The following is a 17,384-nucleotide window of genomic DNA, read 5'->3' on the forward strand; positions in this document are numbered from 1 at the left end:
ACTGCTCCTCCTCCCCCCTCCCTCTCCCACTACACACTATGGGACTGCACTGCCTCCACAATACACCTCACTGCATTCACACCACTGCACCTCACTGCACAATGCTACCCCGCACTGTGTAACCACCTTTCTAACACACTGTGTAACACACTGTGTAACACACTGTTACACGTCCATCACTGCTCCACACTGCTCCACCCTGCTCCACACTGCTCCGCCCTGTTCCCCTGTAGCAGGGGGAATGATGGTAGAACATGACGTATAAGGCAGCAGGTGATTCACCAGACATGGATGAAACTACCATGGTTATCCTTCTAAGATTTCATCGATATGCATTGCTAGTCACGCGGACGTGTCACACTGTTTTGTTCGCTTCTTTGCGTTTGTATAACTGCAGGATCCAGCAGCCCAGAGCTGCCGTCAGCGACACATAACCAAACACTTGAAACAGACACGACACAGCCAGAGGCAAAGAAGACCAGACAACGTCCATCATTGTACTTCCCCATGATGGCTTCATTTGTACTATTGTGTAGCGTGATAGTGTTTCTTCAGACTGGAGCAGACCCTGTTGTTCTTGCTGTAGCTACTGGAGCTATTCTGGCTGGTGTATTTCTGACTTCATCGTCCAGCAAACACACACATGAACATCAACACAAACTGAAACACTCTCCTGTAAAGTCTTCTGCAAAGTCTACTGTCAAGTAGTAGTAGCAGACAGCAGACAGTAGACAGTAGACAGTAGACAGTAGACAGTAGACAGCAGGTGATCAGCTGATTTACCTGCTGCTTCTCACCGGCCAAGTGAAAGCTGGAGCTAGAAGGCCGGAATGGCTGCTGGAATGGTTGCCGGTATGCCGTTCAGAGCTGGCTCAAAAGTTGCTGGGAACGGCGGATGATGCTGGGAATGCTGGGAACGGTGGATGATGCTGAAAATGCTGGGATCAGTGGATGATACTGAAATGACATACATGGTTGGTAATCGAATTGCTTCCATGGCTTCTTCTGCTAACTTTTAACATGCCGCTCTTGCTGCTGCTGCTTCTGCTATTGCTGCTTCTGCTATTGCTGCTTCTGCTATTGCTGCTGCTGCCGCGGCTGCTGCTGCCAGGGTGGCACTGGCTGATGCTGTCAGCACTGTCACTGCCGCTGCTGTACATAGGCACATGCAGGCATGTGAGGTTTGATGTTCGGATATCAGTAGAGAGTGGTGTACACATGCAGGCATGTGATAATGTGTGTGTTGCTGCTGCCTGGCTTTGTGTGCAAGTCAGTCAGTGTATCCACTGTTTGCTTGGACATAGACCATTGTCATGCCAGGCACGTCTAGCTCAGCTTCTCATGCTCTGTTTGCACCTGTCAATCAAACACGAGTACCTGATACATACTCATGGTTCTTCAGCCACCGACATTTCCTCGACTTTATCACGAGTTAGAACTGCCTGTGAATTGAATTCTGTGAAATGGATGATTTGTTCTGACGAGCACTATGTGCATGCCATTGCAGTCAACAAGTGCACTTTGGACATGGAATTGTTGTGACTAGTGATGAAAACTCTGCAATGCGGTTACTGCATCATTCATCATACCAAGATAGGCTGCGGCGGCAGTGCTCATAGAGTATATTTTGACCATCACTACTAGTACTAGCACTAACACTAGCATTGCAGCACTGATGGTCATCGAGTCAAGCCCTTATCACTGTACACACAATTTGTAGTGCATCCTGTGTCAGTGTTTCAATGTGTGTGTGTGTGTGCGTGTGTGTGTGTGTGTGCTTGTGTGTGCGTGTGTATGTGTGTGTGCGTGTGTACGTGTGTGTGTGTGTGTGTGTGTGCTTGTGTGTGCGTGTGTATGTGTGTGTGCGTGTGTACGTGTGTGTGTGTGTGTGTGTGTGTGTGTATGTGTGTGTGTGTGTGTGTGTGTGTGTGTGTGTGTGTGCGTGTGTGTGTGTGTGTGTGTGTGTGTGTGTGTGTATGTGTGTGTGTATGTGTGTGTGTGTGTGTGTGTGTGTGCATGTATTGAGTACACTCAGTCCTTACTGTGTTCACTGTGTTTTCTGTGTGTATTCTGAGTCAGGGGGATTCCTGGGTCAGTTGTACTGTGGCTCACTGCCACTCTCACAGTGTTTATACTGGACTGTCCTAGTAGTTTATTTCTGCTGCCGATACTGCTGCCACCACACCGCTGCTATGGTAGCTGTCATCGTCGTAATCATCATAATCGTTGTCGTTGTCATTGTTGTTTTGCAGTGTAACGTTATCGTTAACACATGTATATCTAGCATCTCCGCGTGTCACTAGTGCACAGTGCGCTGACACCTTTCCCCTTTTAAAATTCTCCTTTGTGAGATGAAAGCCCACAGTCATCGGAACCAAATGTACACCAAACGTACCGTCATTGTGTTCATGTGGTGGTGGTGGCAGTGGTGGTGGTGTTGGTGGTGGCGGTGGTGTGATGTGAGGCCGACCCGGTCTAGGTATCTCAACACTGCTGTGTTGGAACGCTTCCGCTATCTGACTTGCGGCAATAGAGCTCAGCTCGTGACCCTCTTGACGTATGTGGAGGCTGTGAGGAATTGCAGGAGGCAGCCAGGAAGTCGTACAAGCAATTTGTTTGGCAGGGAATGACGGCGTCGCGGGAGGTGATAGAAGGACTGATGTAATTTGTGGACGCAAACTGAGGAACACGGATAGGATGTTGACAGAGGGTTACCATTTTGTCAAATTCAAAAGTACATGTACTTCACATGGTTGTTTCCTGGATGAAACTGATGACCGACCTCCACACGAGCAACACGACGAGCAAGTAAGTTCAGCGAATGCCAGCTACTTGTACGCTGAGAACTCATGTACGTCACGAGCGTTCCAAGTCCGCAAATCGCAAATCCCGATGGTGAAGTCACACTGTTTTTCGCTCAGGATCTGCCTAAAGGAAAAGCCAGTGACACAAGCTTCTGGTGAACTCACCCGTCTTGTTCATGCTCCGTTGGGGCCACAGTTCGTGCTGGTCCAGTCGTGCATCTTTCCTAAAGAAAACATAAGTTATCCTGACGAGTGTCGCCAAAAGTTTCGTCGAAACTTTCTAAGTCCGAGAATTTTCTAACTCCCTATGGTGTGAATACGGAAAGGCCGCCAAAAATTGCTTCTGAGCATCGCTGGAGGTAGTTTGCGAAGGTAACGGGTAGAGTGAAAAATTAGACGACCTCTGCTACGCTTTAGCTCTGGTAAGTCCAGTCGTAGAAGATCCAAAATGTGCAAAGTAATTTTCGAAGGGTCGATAGATGATGGGGTGTGCAGGTGCAGTGCTACCTATGAGAGGGTGGGTGGTTGAGTTGCCGGTCAGGAGCAGGGTGACCTCGACCAGTGCACAAGCTGATCCGAAGGTTTGCATACGAATTTCGCGTGCTCCCCTGAATGACTGAGTTGTTGGTGACGATTTCGTCTGGATGAAATCACATTCGACGGGTTGCACGCCTTGGCGGCTGAATGGCTGGTGATGATGGTAACCGATAGGGTCGGCAAAGGCGATATCCGTGCCTGTGTGTGAGAAACAGTATCGATTGTCGTGACCGATGGTTCGCACACGAATTTCGCGTGCTCTCCTGCATGACTGAGATTGTGGTGATGATTTCCTTGTGATGAAATCACATTGGACAGGTTCAACGCGTTGGCGGCTGAATGACTAGTGATGGACCAAATCGATGCGGTGAAGTAGGGTGGGCAAAGGCGATATCCGTGTGTGTGTAATGGAAGAAACAGTATCGATTGTCGGGTCTGATTGTTCCCACACGAATTTCGCGTACTTTCCTGAACTACTTAGTTTTGGACGTGTTCAGCGCCTTGACTGCTGGATGGCTATCGGGGCACTATTCGCTAGATTTCGGAAGGAGCGGTGATGAGTGAGATCTCGGCGATCTTGCGCTGCTGGGAATTAGGAAGTGGTGATGTCGAACTTGATCGTTTTAGGCGCAGCAATGGTTGTAACATGGATTTTGAGTGCGAGGCATGGCCAGGATGAAGGGAACCGTTGGTCAGAAGGCCCGCACATGCATTTCGTGTGATTCCCGTGATGTGTCTGTTTTGGTTTGGCTTTCCCTCGTTGTGATTTTGAATATACAGTTGTTGTCGTGCACTGCGTTAGCGGCAGAAGTGCTCATCGGTTGGGAATTTGAAATTGGCATTGACGTAGAGTCGAGGGGGCGAAACTATGTCGATTCGTCTTTCGCTACCAGGACACTGTTCGCCATAACTCGGATGGAGCGGTAATGAGTGAGATCTTGGGAAGTGCTGATCTCGAACTTGATCGTTTTAGGGGCAGCGAAGGTTGTAACATGGATTTCGTGTGCGGGGCATAGACAGGATGAAGGGAAATGTTGGTCAGAAGGCCCGCACATGAATTTCGTGTGACTACCGTGATGGTTCTGTTTTGTTTCGGATGGAGCGGTAATGAGTGAGATCTCGGCGATCTTGGGAAGTGCTGATCTCGAACTTGATCGGTTTAGGCGCAGCAATAGTCGGAACATGGATTTTTCGAGCGAGGCATGGCCAGGATGAAGGGAACCGTTGTTCAGAAGACCCGCACATGAATTTCGTGGGACTCCCGTGATGTGTCTGTTTATGTTGGCTTTCTCTCGTTGTGATGTTGAATATACCGATGTTGTCGTACACTGCGTTACCGGTAGAAGTGCTCATCGGTTGGGAATTTTGAATTTTGGCATTGACGTTTAAATTTGCCATTTGACGTAGAGTCGAGGGGGTGAAACTATGTCGATTCGTCATTCGCTATCGGCGCGTAGTTCACCAGATCTCGGAAGGAGCGGTGATGAATGAGATTTCGGCGATCTTGTAGTGCTGGGCAGTGGGAAGTGCTGATCTCGAACTTGATCGTTTTAGGGCAGCCAAGGTCGTAGCACGGATTTCGTGAGCGAGGCATAGAGAGGATGAGGAGAAAAGTTGGCCAGATGACCCGCACATGAATTCCGTGTTACTCCCGTGATGGTTCTGTTTTGGTTGGCTTTCTCTCGTTGTGATTTTGGAATACACCGCTGTTGTCGTGCACTGGGTTAGCGGCAGAAGTGCTCATCGGTTGGGCAGATTCAAAATTGGCATTGACGTAGAGTCGAGTAAGCGAAACTATTTCGATTCGTCTTTCGCCATCGGGACAATGTTCGCCAGAACTCGGTTGGAGCGGTAATGAGTGAGATTTTGGGGAAGTGCTGATCTCGAACTTGAGTCGAGAAGGGCGAAACTATGTCGATTCGTCAATCGCTACCGGGGCACTGTTCGCCAGATCTCGGAAGGAGCGGTCATGAGTGAGATTTCGGCGATCTTGCGCTGCTGGGCATCGGGAAGTGCACATCTCGAACTTGATTGTTTTAGGGGCAGCCAAGGTCGTAACACGGATTTCGTGTGCGAGGCATGGACAGGATGAAGAGAAAAGTTGGTCAGAAGGCCCGCACATGAATTTCGTGTGACTCCCGTGATGGTTCTGTTTTGGTTGGCTTTCTCTACTTGTCATTTTGAATATACCGCTGTTGTCGTGCACTGCGTCAGGGGCAGAAGTTGTTTCCTGGATGAAACTGATGACCGACCTCAACACGAGCAACACGACGGGCAAGTAAGTTCAGCGAATGCCAGCTACTTGCACGCTGAGAACTCATGCACGTCACGAGCGTTCCAAGTCCGCAAATCGCAAATCCTGATGGTGAAGTCACACTGTTTTTCGCTCAGGATCTGCCTAAAGGAAAAGCCAGTGGTGACACAAGCTTCTGGTGAACTCACCCGTCTTGTTCGTGCTCCGATGGGGCCACAGATCGTGCTGGTACAGTCGTGCATCTTTCCTAAAAAAACATAACTTATCCTGACGAGTGTCGCCAAAAGTTTCGTCGAAACTTTCTAAGTCCGAGAATTTTCTAACTCCCTATGGTGTGAATACGGAAAGGCCGCCAGAAATTGCTTCTGAGCATCGCTGGAGGTAGTTTGCGAAGGTAACGGGTAGAGTGAAAAATTAGACGACCTCTGCTACGCTTTAGCTCTGGTAAGTCCAGTCGTAGAAGATCCAAAATGTGCAAAGTAATTTTCGAAGGGTCGATAGATGATGGGGTGTGCAGGTGCAGTGCTACCTATGAGAGGGTGGGTGGTTGAGTTGCCGGTCAGGAGCAGGGTGACCTCGACCAGTGCACAAGCTGATCCGAAGGTTTGCATACGAATTTCGCTTGCTCCCCTGAATGACTGAGTTGTTGGTGACGATTTCGTCTGGATGAAATCACATTCGACGGGTTGCACGCCTTGGCGGCTGAATGGCTGGTGATGATGGTAACCGATAGGGTGGGCAAAGGCGATATCCGTGCCTGTGTGTGAGAAACAGTATCGATTGTCGGGTCCGATGGTTCGCACACGAATTTCGCGTGCTCTCCTGCATGACTGAGATTGTGGTGATGATTTCCTTGTGATGAAATCACATTGGACAGGTTCAACGCCTTGTCGGCTGAATGACTAGTGATGGACCTAATCGATGCTGCGGTGAAGTAGGGTGGGCAAAGGCGATGTCCGTGTGCGTGTGTGTGTGTGAGAAACAGTATCGATTGTCGGGTCTGATTGTTCCCACACGAATTTCGCGTACTTTCCTGAACTACTTAGTTTTGGACGTGTTCAGCGCCTTGACTGCTGGATGGCTATCGGGGCACTATTCGCCAGATTTCGGAAGGAGCGGTGATGAGTGAGATCTCGGCGATCTTGCGCTGCTGGGAATTAGGAAGTGGTGATCTCGAACTTGATCGTTTTAGGCGCAGCAATGGTTGTAACATGGATTTTGCGTGCGAGGCATGGACAGGATGAAGGGAACCGTTGGTCAGAAGGCCCGCACATGCATTTCGTGTGACTCCCGTGATGTGTCTGTTTTGGTTTGACTTTCCCTCGTTGTGATTTTGAATATACTCAATCTGCGGACAGAACTGTTTCGTCCTTTGTGGACTCGTCAGCGCAGCACAGAGGAAATGAGACCGAACCTGATAGCAATGGAAATAAAAATTTCCAATCAGGCCCGAACGTGCCTTGCCAGAGTGCTCAAACTGACAAGTCAGTGAGCTCTGCATAACGCAAACAGCAAAGGCACTACCCCACGCAAGAGTGCTCAACTGCTACAAGAGCAGGAGCGAAATACTCAATCTGCGGACAGAACTGTTTCGTCCTTTGTGGACTCGTCAGCGCAGCACAGAGGAAATGAGGCCGAACCTGATAGCAATGGAAATAAAAATTTCCAATCAGGCCCGAACGTACCTTGCCAGAGTGCTCAAACTGAAAAGTCAGTGAGCTCTGCATAACGCAAACAGCAAAGGCACTACCCCACGATTTTGAATATACAGTTGTTGTCGAGCACTGCGCTAGCGGCAGAAGTGCTCATCGGTTGGGAATTTGAAATTTGGCATTGACGTAGAGTCGAGGGGGCGAAACTATGTCGATTCGTCTTTCGCTACCAGGACACTGTTCGCCAGAACTCGGATGGAGCGGTAATGAGTGAGATCTTGGGAAGTGCTGATCTCGAACTTGATCGTTTTAGGGGCAGCGAAGGTTGTAACATGGATTTCGTGTGCGGGGCATGGACAGGATGAAGAGAAATGTTGGTCAGAAGGCCCGCACATGAATTTCGTGTGACTACCGTGATGGCTCTGTTTTGTTTCGGATAGAGCGGTAATGAGTGAGATCTCCGCGATCTTGGGAAATGCTGATCTCGAACTTGATCGTTTTAGGCGCAGCAATAGTCGTAACATGGATTTTGCGAGCGAGGCATGGACAGGATGAAGGGAACCGTTGGTCAGAAAGCCCGCACATGAATTTCGTGGGACTCCCGTGATGGTTCTGTTTTGTTTCGGATGGAGCGGTAATGAGTGAGATCTCGGCGATCTTGGGAAATGCTGATCTCGAACTTGATCGTTTTAGGCGCAGCAATAGTCGTAACATGGATTTTGCGAGCGAGGCATGGACAGGATGAAGGGAACCGTTGGTCAGAAAGCCCGCACATGAATTTCGTGGGACTCCCGTGATGGTTCTGTTTTGTTTCGGATGGAGCGGTAATGAGTGAGATCTCGGCGATTTTGGGAAGTGGTGATCTCGAACTTGATCGGTTTAGGCGCAGCAATAGTCGGAACATGGATTTTGCGAGCGAGGCATGGACAGGATGAAGGGAACCGTTGGTCAGAAGACCCGCACGTGAATTTCGTGGGACTCCCGTGATGTGTCTGTTTATGTTGGCTTTCTCTCGTTGTGATTTTGGAATACACCGCTGTTGTCGTGCACTGGGTTAGCGGCAGAAGTGCTCATCGGTTGGGCAGATTCAAAATTGACATTGACGTAGAGTCGAGGAGGCGAAACTATTTCGATTCGTCTTTCGCTATCAGGACACTGTTCGCCAGAACTTGGTTGGAGCGGTAATGAGTGAGATTTTGGGAAGTGCTGATCTCGAACTTGAGTCGAGAAGGGCGAAACTATGTCGATTCGTCAATCGCTACCGGGGCACTGTTCGCCAGATCTCGGAAGGAGCGGCCATGAGTGAGATTTCGGCGATCTTGCGCTGCTGGGCATCGGGAAGTGCACATCTCGAACTTGATCGTTTTAGGGGCAGCCAAGGTCGTAACACGGATTGCGTGTGCGAGGCATGGACAGGATGAAGAGAAAAGTTGGTCAGAAGGCCCGCACATGAATTTCGTGTGACTCCCGTGATGGTTCTGTTTTAGTTGGCTTTCTCTAGTTGTCATTTTGAATATACCGCTGTTGTCGTGCACTGCGTTAGGGGCAGAAGTTTTTTCCTGGATGAAACTGATGACCGACCTCCACACCAGCAACACTTGATGGGCAAGTAAGTTCAGCGAATGCCAGCTACTTGTACGGGAACCGTTGGTCAGAAGGCCGGCACAATGCGGTGACGTAGGGTGGGTAAAGGCGATATCCATGTGTGTGAGGGAGAAACAGGATCGATTGTCGGGTCCGATGGTTTACACACGAATTTCATGTGCTCTCCTGAATGACTGAAAATTTGGTGATGATTTCCTTGGGATGAAATCACATTCGATGTGTCCAATGCCTTGGCGGCTGAATAACTGGTGATTGTCTGAACCGATGCAGTGACGTTGGGTGGGCAAAGGTGATATCCGTGTGTGTGTCGGAGAAACAGTATCGATTGTCGGGTCCGATGGTTCGCACATGGATTTCGCGTGCTCTCCTGAATATCTGAGATTTTGGTGATGATTTCCTTGGGATGAAATCACATTCGACGGGTTCAACGCCTTGGCGTGGGGGCTATGGGAGCACTGTTCGCCAGATCTCTGAAGGAGCGGTGATGAGTGAGATCTCGGCAATCTTGCGCTGGCTGGCATTGGGAAGTGCTGATCTCGAACTACTTGATCGTTTTATGGTCAGCGAAGGTTATGACACGGATTTCGTGTGCGAGGTATGGACAGGATGAAGAAAAAAGTGGGTCAGGCCCGCACATGAATTTCGTGTGACTCCCGTGATGGTTCTGTTTTCGTTGGCTTTCTCTCGTTGGGATTTTGGATAAAGCGCTGTTGTCGTGTACTGCGTTAGCGGCAGAAGGGCTCATCGGTTGGGAAATTTGGTATATCGAACTAATATTACTTGATCGTTTTAGGGGCGGCGAACGTCTTAACACGGATTTCGTGTGCAATGTATGGACAGGATGAAGAGAAACGTTGGTCAGAAGGCCAGCACATGAATTTCGTGTGACTCCCGTGATGGTTCTGTTTTGTTTGGCTTTCTCTCGTTGGGATTTTGTATATACCGCTGTTGTTGTGCACTGCGTTTAATAGCGACAGAAGGGCTCATCGGTTGTGAAATTTGGCATTGACGTAGAGTCGAGTAGGGCGAAACTATGTGGATTCGTCATTCGCTATTGAGGCACTGTTCGGTAGATTTCGGAAGGAGCTGTGATGAGTGAGATCTGGGCGATCTTGCGCTGCTGGGCATTGGGAAGTGCTGATCTCGAACTTGATCATTTGAGGGGAAGCGAAGTAAAGATCAACACGAATAGGATGTTACAGAAGGTGAGTTTTCTTACTTCTATCATCTTGTCAAAATCAAAAGTACATGTTCTTCACATCGTTGTTCCCTTGATGAAACTGATGACCGACCTCCGCACGAGCAACACGACACGCAAGTAATTTCAGTGAATTCCAGCTACTTGCACGCTGAGCACTCATGTACGGCACGAGCGTTCCAAGTCCGAAAATCGCAAATCCCTATGGGGAAGTCACACTGTCTTTCGCTCAGGATCTGCATAAAGGGAAAAAGCCAGTGACACGAGCTTCTGGTGAACTACCCCGTCTTGGCCGTGCTCCGGAAGAGCCACAGTTCATGCTGGTGGAGTTGCGCATCTTTCCTAAAAGTCATCCGGACGAGTGTCGCGAAAATGCTCGTCAAAATTGAAGTCCGAGAATTTTCTAACTCCCTATGGTGTAAATGCGGAAATGCAACCAGAAACTGCCTCTGAGGATCGTTGCTGGTAATTATTGCGTAGGTAAAGAGTGGAGTTAAAAATAAAAGTAGTGTCCGCGTCCTGTGAAAGGGCAGGAGGCCTGAGGAGGGGCGACAAAAGCGTGGTGCCTGTGTGAAACGAGGTGTGCGCCGACCGATTTCTGAGCGAGCAACACGACACGCACAATAGTCAATAGGGCAGCCGCACGTAGATTGTACGGGGTAGACGGAAGGCACGCGAACTCAACTAATACTTGACAGATATTTATTATTCGGTGAAGATGTTCCGCGCAATCTGAGAATTTGCGCAATCGCACCGGTACGCGGTGGTGCAAAATTCCAGTGTGTGGTTCGTGCAATCTGTGAATTTCTCTCAAAACCTGAAGAGCACAGCATTGTGGGGCGCAGTGTTGTCCGTGGAGAGATTGCTGTGATTGCCGGCAGGGAGCCGCGAGCGAAAACCCTGACCGGCGCGCCCGGGTGTCATGACTCTCTTGTTGCCATGTTCCGGAAAATGGCAGCCACTTTCGCACTTTCTATGTTTAATAGTATGTATGATTTTTTACAAACAAACATAGATAGAAACATACCAGGCAGTAGATAAAAATTAGAATTTACTACTTTACATTTTACTCAATTATTATTGTTACATTGTCACAGTGTGATAAGATGGGCGTACCACTACGGGCACTAGCTGCAGGTCGATGTTGCGAGCTCGATGGTCGCTTCCTAGATCCGCTATCGCGCGCGGAGTAAACCTGCAATGTCCTCAGTTGCAGAGAGCAACAGAGACATAGTATCATTCTAGAACTGTCTGGCGAGCAGTGGTAACATCGAGTCAAAGTCGCAGGAAGAGCTAACAAGAGGGCCAATTGGAAATTTATTGTTTTCACATAACGCTGGAAGCTCGATGGTGCACGCCGGCGGTCTATTCGTTGGTGGCAAATTCTCAGCGCTAATTTCGTTCAGCAACATCCGGAGGAACGCTACGAATACATGGGCTGGGAGTTCGAGGTGCAGCAGGACGAACTATTTGACTGCTTAGCGGAATGCCGGAAAGAAGTAAGTGTGCAGTGTAACGCCGAACGTCATGTGAATTGAATATTTAGTCATGCAGCCGGTCAGCAACTGCCAGTGCAAAGCTTTGTTTCCGGGTTGCTATGCAATATTTGAGTGTAAGATTCTGTGCATTGACTGACATTCACGATTACCATAAAATCCCGCCAGAGCACCCCAACCTCTGCGACCCTTCTAGTACTGTCGTGGACATGGAAATCCAGTTGATTGACGCGGGGCCGGCGCCCTCAGCGCGTACAGAACGCTGCGTGCAGTGCACAAGTTGATCAGATGCGACCAGCGCGCTGCAGCGCATAATTGCATGTGTGTACCGCTTATCTACGGCTGCATGGCCAGCGCCCTAGGGCCGCTAGACGTGCGGCGACCGTGCGTGTGTGTGTGTGGGGGGGGGGGGGGCAGGGGGCGAATTTTTCTTGCTACACTCAGTACGTTGTGAACAGGTACTCATCCTACGAGAACTGTGCGTGCGTCTCGTACACCGACCAAAGGTCAAGAGCAGAGAGTCGTACAAACCGGTCGAAACCTAGGGTTTGTGCGATCCCTCGTCAAGAGGGTGTGAACCGTTGCGTGCATTTCCAACCGGGTCGAGCACGTGTATGCAGTGCGGTACGGCATGACACTTCACCGAGTCATACGATTATGCAATCATTATCACTTCCCTGACAAGAAGTCGGGGAGGGGCGCATGGAAGAGATGGGGCGCTCTGGCAGCGGGATTTTATGCTACTTGTAAAGTTTTACTTGTAAGTGGAGGCAATGACGTCATCGGGAACACTATGTAAGTGGAGGCAATGACGTCATCGGGAACACTATGTAAGTGGAGGCAATGACGTCATCGGGAACACTATGGCAAGGTACTGCTCCACAACTAAGCCCGAGGTCCATAGTGGCATAGGCCTCAGGTCTGAGCTGTCAGTCGTACATGTACAGCACTGCTCAATAAATGCAGATGAAGCGAGTGAATGCCACACTGGGCGCTGTGCAGCCCTAGACCTGCAAACACTGGCATGGTGAACTGGTGCAGAGCGCAAAAACTTGATTTATGTGGTCGTAGTTCACCGATCATCACTGTACTATTAAAATGCTATTCTTGCACACGCTTCCATGACATTATCGTTGGCCTACTCAATGCTTTGCGATACATGCTTTTCGACCTTCCTCACCGCATGGAAATGAATCAGAGCAGCACGGTGCATTTACAGGTAATCAGAGTAGCGCGGTGCATTTAGCGGAGATCAGAGTAGCGCGGTGCATTTAGCGGTGATCAGAGTAGCGCGGTGCATTTAGCCGTGATCAGAGCAGCGTGGTGCATTCAGTGGTGATCAGAGTAGCGCGGTGCATTTAGCGGTGATCAGCAGAATGCTGAATCAGAGCACCACGTTACATGTAGTTTAAATTCATCATATCAGGATTGGTCAAACGGAGCGCAAAGGTGTGATTTGGTTACTGAGCCAGTGGAAATACCGTAAAATACTGCCAGAGCGCCCCTACCTCCACCACCCTTTGAGTAGGTCCAGGTGGAGAGGGACGGATAGGCGAGTCCTACTTTGCTGCATTCAGTACTACATGAAAAAGTGCTCACCCTACTCAAACTGTCCGTGCATCTTGTACACCGACCAAAGGTCAAGAGCCAGGAGTCTTACAGACCCATCAATACTAAGGGTTTGTGCGATCCCTGGTCAAGAGGGTGGGCACTGTTGCATACATTTCCAACGGGGTCGAGCTCGCGTCTGCAGTACAGTATAGCATCACAGAGTCATACAAGGATACAATCAATCACTTCCCAGACAAGAAGTCAGGGAGGGGCGCACGGGAGAGACGGGGCGCTCTGGTGGATTTTACGGTAGTAATTTTTGATAGGTGGTCCGGCCATACGATAGTTGCTCATATACTCTCTGTATGATACAACAGTTGTGTGATGTCCACCACTTGTTGTATGATACGACAGGTACACATTATTAGTACTGAGTCAACTCTAAATAATCACCTAGGTAAACCAAAAGGTGGTGCAACCATGTTATCCTGACCAACCAGGCTAGTTGCAGAGCCAGTCTTGATTGTCTCAAACCAAGTACTAGATAGTTTGCCTTACCTACAAATCTATTTCATTCCTTGGTGCTGACCGCTTTAATGCGCTTCCCTAATCCCTTTTCTAAGCACTCGCAGACTCCATTGCAGCCATTCACACATTATAGGGTACCTCACTTCAAACTCTCCAACTACGGTTTCTTCGCTGCATAAGTTCACTTCACTTCCAAAAAAAATAAATAATATTAGATACAAATGGAATTCACCAAATTCCCACTGAAGATGGGCCATGCCCGAAAATTTGGTGAATTCCATTTTTTTTGGAAGTGAAGTGAACTTATGCAGCGAAGAGACCGTAGTTGGAGAGTTTGAAGTGAGGTACCCTATAATCCCTAATCCCTTTGCACAAATCATATTCCCAATTCATTTCGCCAGGAACTTAACCCTTTAAGAGCCACAGGAAATTTTCAAAATTGTGCATTTTTTCGTGTTCTTTGGATCATAGCTTCAGTTCTACTCACTCAATCCTCACAATCTAGGGCTTCCTGGAAAGGTCTCCGCGAGAGGAAGAGAATGAGGTCGATCATGATAGCCAGCACACCGTTTCGCCAGGAACTTAACAAATTCATTCATCTTGGGCACCCTGTAAGAAGACCTTAGGGTCTGTTGGGATTGCCCAAGTAAAATAATAAAATACAATACGATACAAATACCTAGGCTGAACACGGTGCAAGTATGAGTCACTGTACTGTATGGATACTTCAAGTATAATTATGCAGCCAGAAAAATTTGGGGAATGCTGAGAATTAACTTCCGATTTGGAGCAACTCAGAGTGATGGGAATGTGTCATGTTCCTTGCATTTGGCTAGGAGGGGGGGGGGGGTGCTGTGATCTGATATAATTATGTGTAGAAATGATCTAGGGCATGTTACAGGTCCTCCCTCATTATAACGAGTCCGGTTAGTACATAAACCCCGTTAGTAAATAGAAATCTGAAATCCCCTGGCGAAACGTGGTCTATACAACTGTTTACAGGTCCGGTTACAACATAATCCGTTAGTACATAAAATCCGTTATAACGACCTTTTGCCCAGGTCCCTGGAGTGCCAAACCCTCAGTATAAGATAATATTGACCATGCAGGACCAAGGCCAAAACATGTAGGATAAAGCAGAACGAGGAAACGTATGATGTCTATGTATTCGTGAATATGGGCGATCCTTTGCATCCAAGGAAGAGTTATGTTGTAGATTTTCAATTATCTTATAAAGAGGTGAAGCATCGATAATTATGTTGTATCGAGGGTAGCCCCGGTAAGTACGAAGTAGTGCCTATTTCACCTTTAGCTGCAAGTCCTGCTACAAGATAAGTCTCGTTATAAGATAACTTTTTCGATGGCCCAGAGATTATCTACTAACGAGGGAGGACCTGTACTTAGATTTTTGGTTTGCTATTAGGCCGCTTGCACTCGTAGGCAGTGCCTCAGGAAATTTGACCCTGCTGTAACTGGCTTGAGTTTCAAGTCCGGATGTAGGGGCAAAAAGCCCCAAACTAGGGGTAGGTTATTTTCAGGGTTCATCAGCCCTGGGCAGGTCGTTTATGTCCATGTTGCCGCTGTGAATAATCGGAAAGGTGAGAAAAGGTGAAATTTGGACCATTTGTGCGGACCTGTTCTCTTCAATGTACCTGTGGGTAAATGGGCCCAGCATCAATGTGGATGCAGGGATTGTTTAAATATTTGGTTTGCTAGTAGGCCGCTTGCACTCGTAGGCGGTGCCCGAGGAATTTTGAGTGTGATATAACTGACTTGAGTTCCAAGTCCGGATGCACGGGCAAAAAACCCCAAACTTGGAGATAGGTTGTTTTCAGGGTTCAGCAGCCCTGGGTAGGTGGTTTATGACAATGTGTGTCATTTCTGTTCTGTACTACCCTTTGTGTGCCTATCGCAGGAATTCAGGGTGGCCACTGTCCATGTTGCAGCTGTGACTAGCCGGAAAGGTGAGAAATGGTGAATTTTTCAACATTTGTGCGCATTTGTTATCTTCAATGTACCTGTTGGTAATGGGACCCAGCTGCAAAGTGGGTGCAGGAATTACTTAGATTTTTGGTTTGCTAGTAGGCCGCTTGCACTCGTAGGCAGGGCCCCAGGAAATTTGACCGTGCTGTAACTGGCTTGAGTTCCAAGTCCGGATGTAGGGGCAAAAAGCCCCAAACTTGGGAGTAGAATATTTTCAGGGTTCATCAGCCCTGGGCAGGTCATTTATGACAATGTGTGTCATTTCTGTAGTGCACTACCCTTTGTGTGCCTATTGCAGGAATTCAGGGTGGCCACTGTCCATGTTGCAGCTGTGACTAGTCGGAAAGGTGAGAAATGGGTGAATTTTGGACCATTTGTGCGCATCTGTTCTCTTCAATGTACCTGTAGGTAAACGGGCCCAGCTGCAAAGTGGGTGCAGGAATTGCTTAGATTTTTAGCTTTGTTCGTTTCTTTGCGTTTGTATAACTGCAGGATCCAGTAGCCCAGAGCTGCCGTCAGCGACACATAACCAAACACTTGAAACAGACACGACACAGCCAGAGGCAAAGAAGACCAGACAACGTCCATCATTGTACTTCCCCATGATGGCTTCATTTGTACTATTGTGTAGCGTGATAGTGTTTCTTCAGACTGGAGCAGACCCTGTTGTTCTTGCTGTAGCTACTGGAGCTATTCTGGCTGGTGTATTTCTGACTTCATCGTCCAGCAAACACACACATGAACATCAACACAAACTGAAACACTCTCCTGTAAAGTCTTCTGCAAGTCTACTGTCAAGTAGTAGTAGCAGACAGCAGACAGCAGACAGCAGGTGATCAGCTGATTTACCTGCTGCTTCTCACCGGCCAAGTGAGAGCTGGAGCTGGAAGGCCGGAATGGCTGCTGGAATGGTTGCCGGTATGCCGTTCAGAGCTGGCTCAAAAGTTGCTGGGAACGGTGGATGATGCTGGGAATGCTGGGAACGGTGGATGATGCTGAAAATGCTGGGATCAGTGGATGATGCTGAAATGACATACATGGTTGGTAATCGAATTGCTTCCATGGCTTCTTCTGCTAACTTTTAACATGCCACTCTTGCTGCTGCTGCTTCTGCTATTGCTGCTGCTGCTTCTGCTATTGCTGCTGCTGCTGCTATTGCTGCTGCTGCCAGGGTGGCACTGGCTGATGCTGTCAGCACTGTCACTGCCGCTGCTGTACATACGCACATGCAGGCATGTGAGGTTTGATGTTCGGATATCTGTAAAGAGTGATGTACACATGCAGGCATGTGATAATGTGTGTGTGTGTTGCTGCCTGGCTTTGTGTGCAAGTCAGTCAGCGTATCCACTGTTTGTTTGGACATAGACCATTGTCATGCCAGGCACGTCTAGCTCAGCTTCTGATGCTCTGTTTGCACCTGTCAATCAAACACTAGTACCTGATAGATACATGGTTCTTCAGCCACCGACATTTCCATTTCCTCGACGGCTTGATCAGGAGTTAAAACTACCTGTGAATTGAATTCTGTGAAATGGATGATTTGTTCTGACGAGCACTATGTGCATGCCATTGCAGTCAACAAGTGCACTTTGGACATGGAATTGTTGTGACTAGTGATGAAAACTCTGTGATGCGGTTACTGCATCATTCATCATACCAAGATAGGCTGCTGCGGCAGTACTCATAGAGTATATTTTGACCATCACTACTAGTACTAGCACTAACACTAGCATTGCAGCACTGATGGTCATCGAGTCAAGCCCTTATCACTGTACA

At 48.5% G+C, this 17,384-nt stretch overlaps 1 protein-coding gene across 2 annotated transcripts in view; it reads left to right on the plus strand.

The window, feature by feature from the left end:
• LOC135829441 (pleckstrin homology domain-containing family G member 2-like) overlaps positions 1-17,073 on the plus strand; it is a 66,002-nt gene extending 48,929 nt beyond the window's left edge. The window contains exon 19 of one of the 2 annotated variants that reach the window (XM_065341847.1): positions 16,101-17,073. In XM_065341847.1, the coding sequence (XP_065197919.1) occupies positions 16,101-16,444 (344 nt within the window). In that variant the 3' untranslated portion in view covers positions 16,445-17,073. Of the gene's footprint in view, positions 1-397; positions 1,725-16,100 lie in introns of those variants that run through there. The other variant, XM_065341848.1, reaches the window with a different exon arrangement.
• The last annotated feature ends 311 nt before the right edge of the window (positions 17,074-17,384 follow it).

Source organism: Sycon ciliatum, chromosome 13 (genome assembly GCF_964019385.1).
Source record: "Sycon ciliatum chromosome 13, ocSycCili1.1, whole genome shotgun sequence".
NCBI lineage: Eukaryota > Metazoa > Porifera > Calcarea > Leucosolenida > Sycettidae > Sycon > Sycon ciliatum.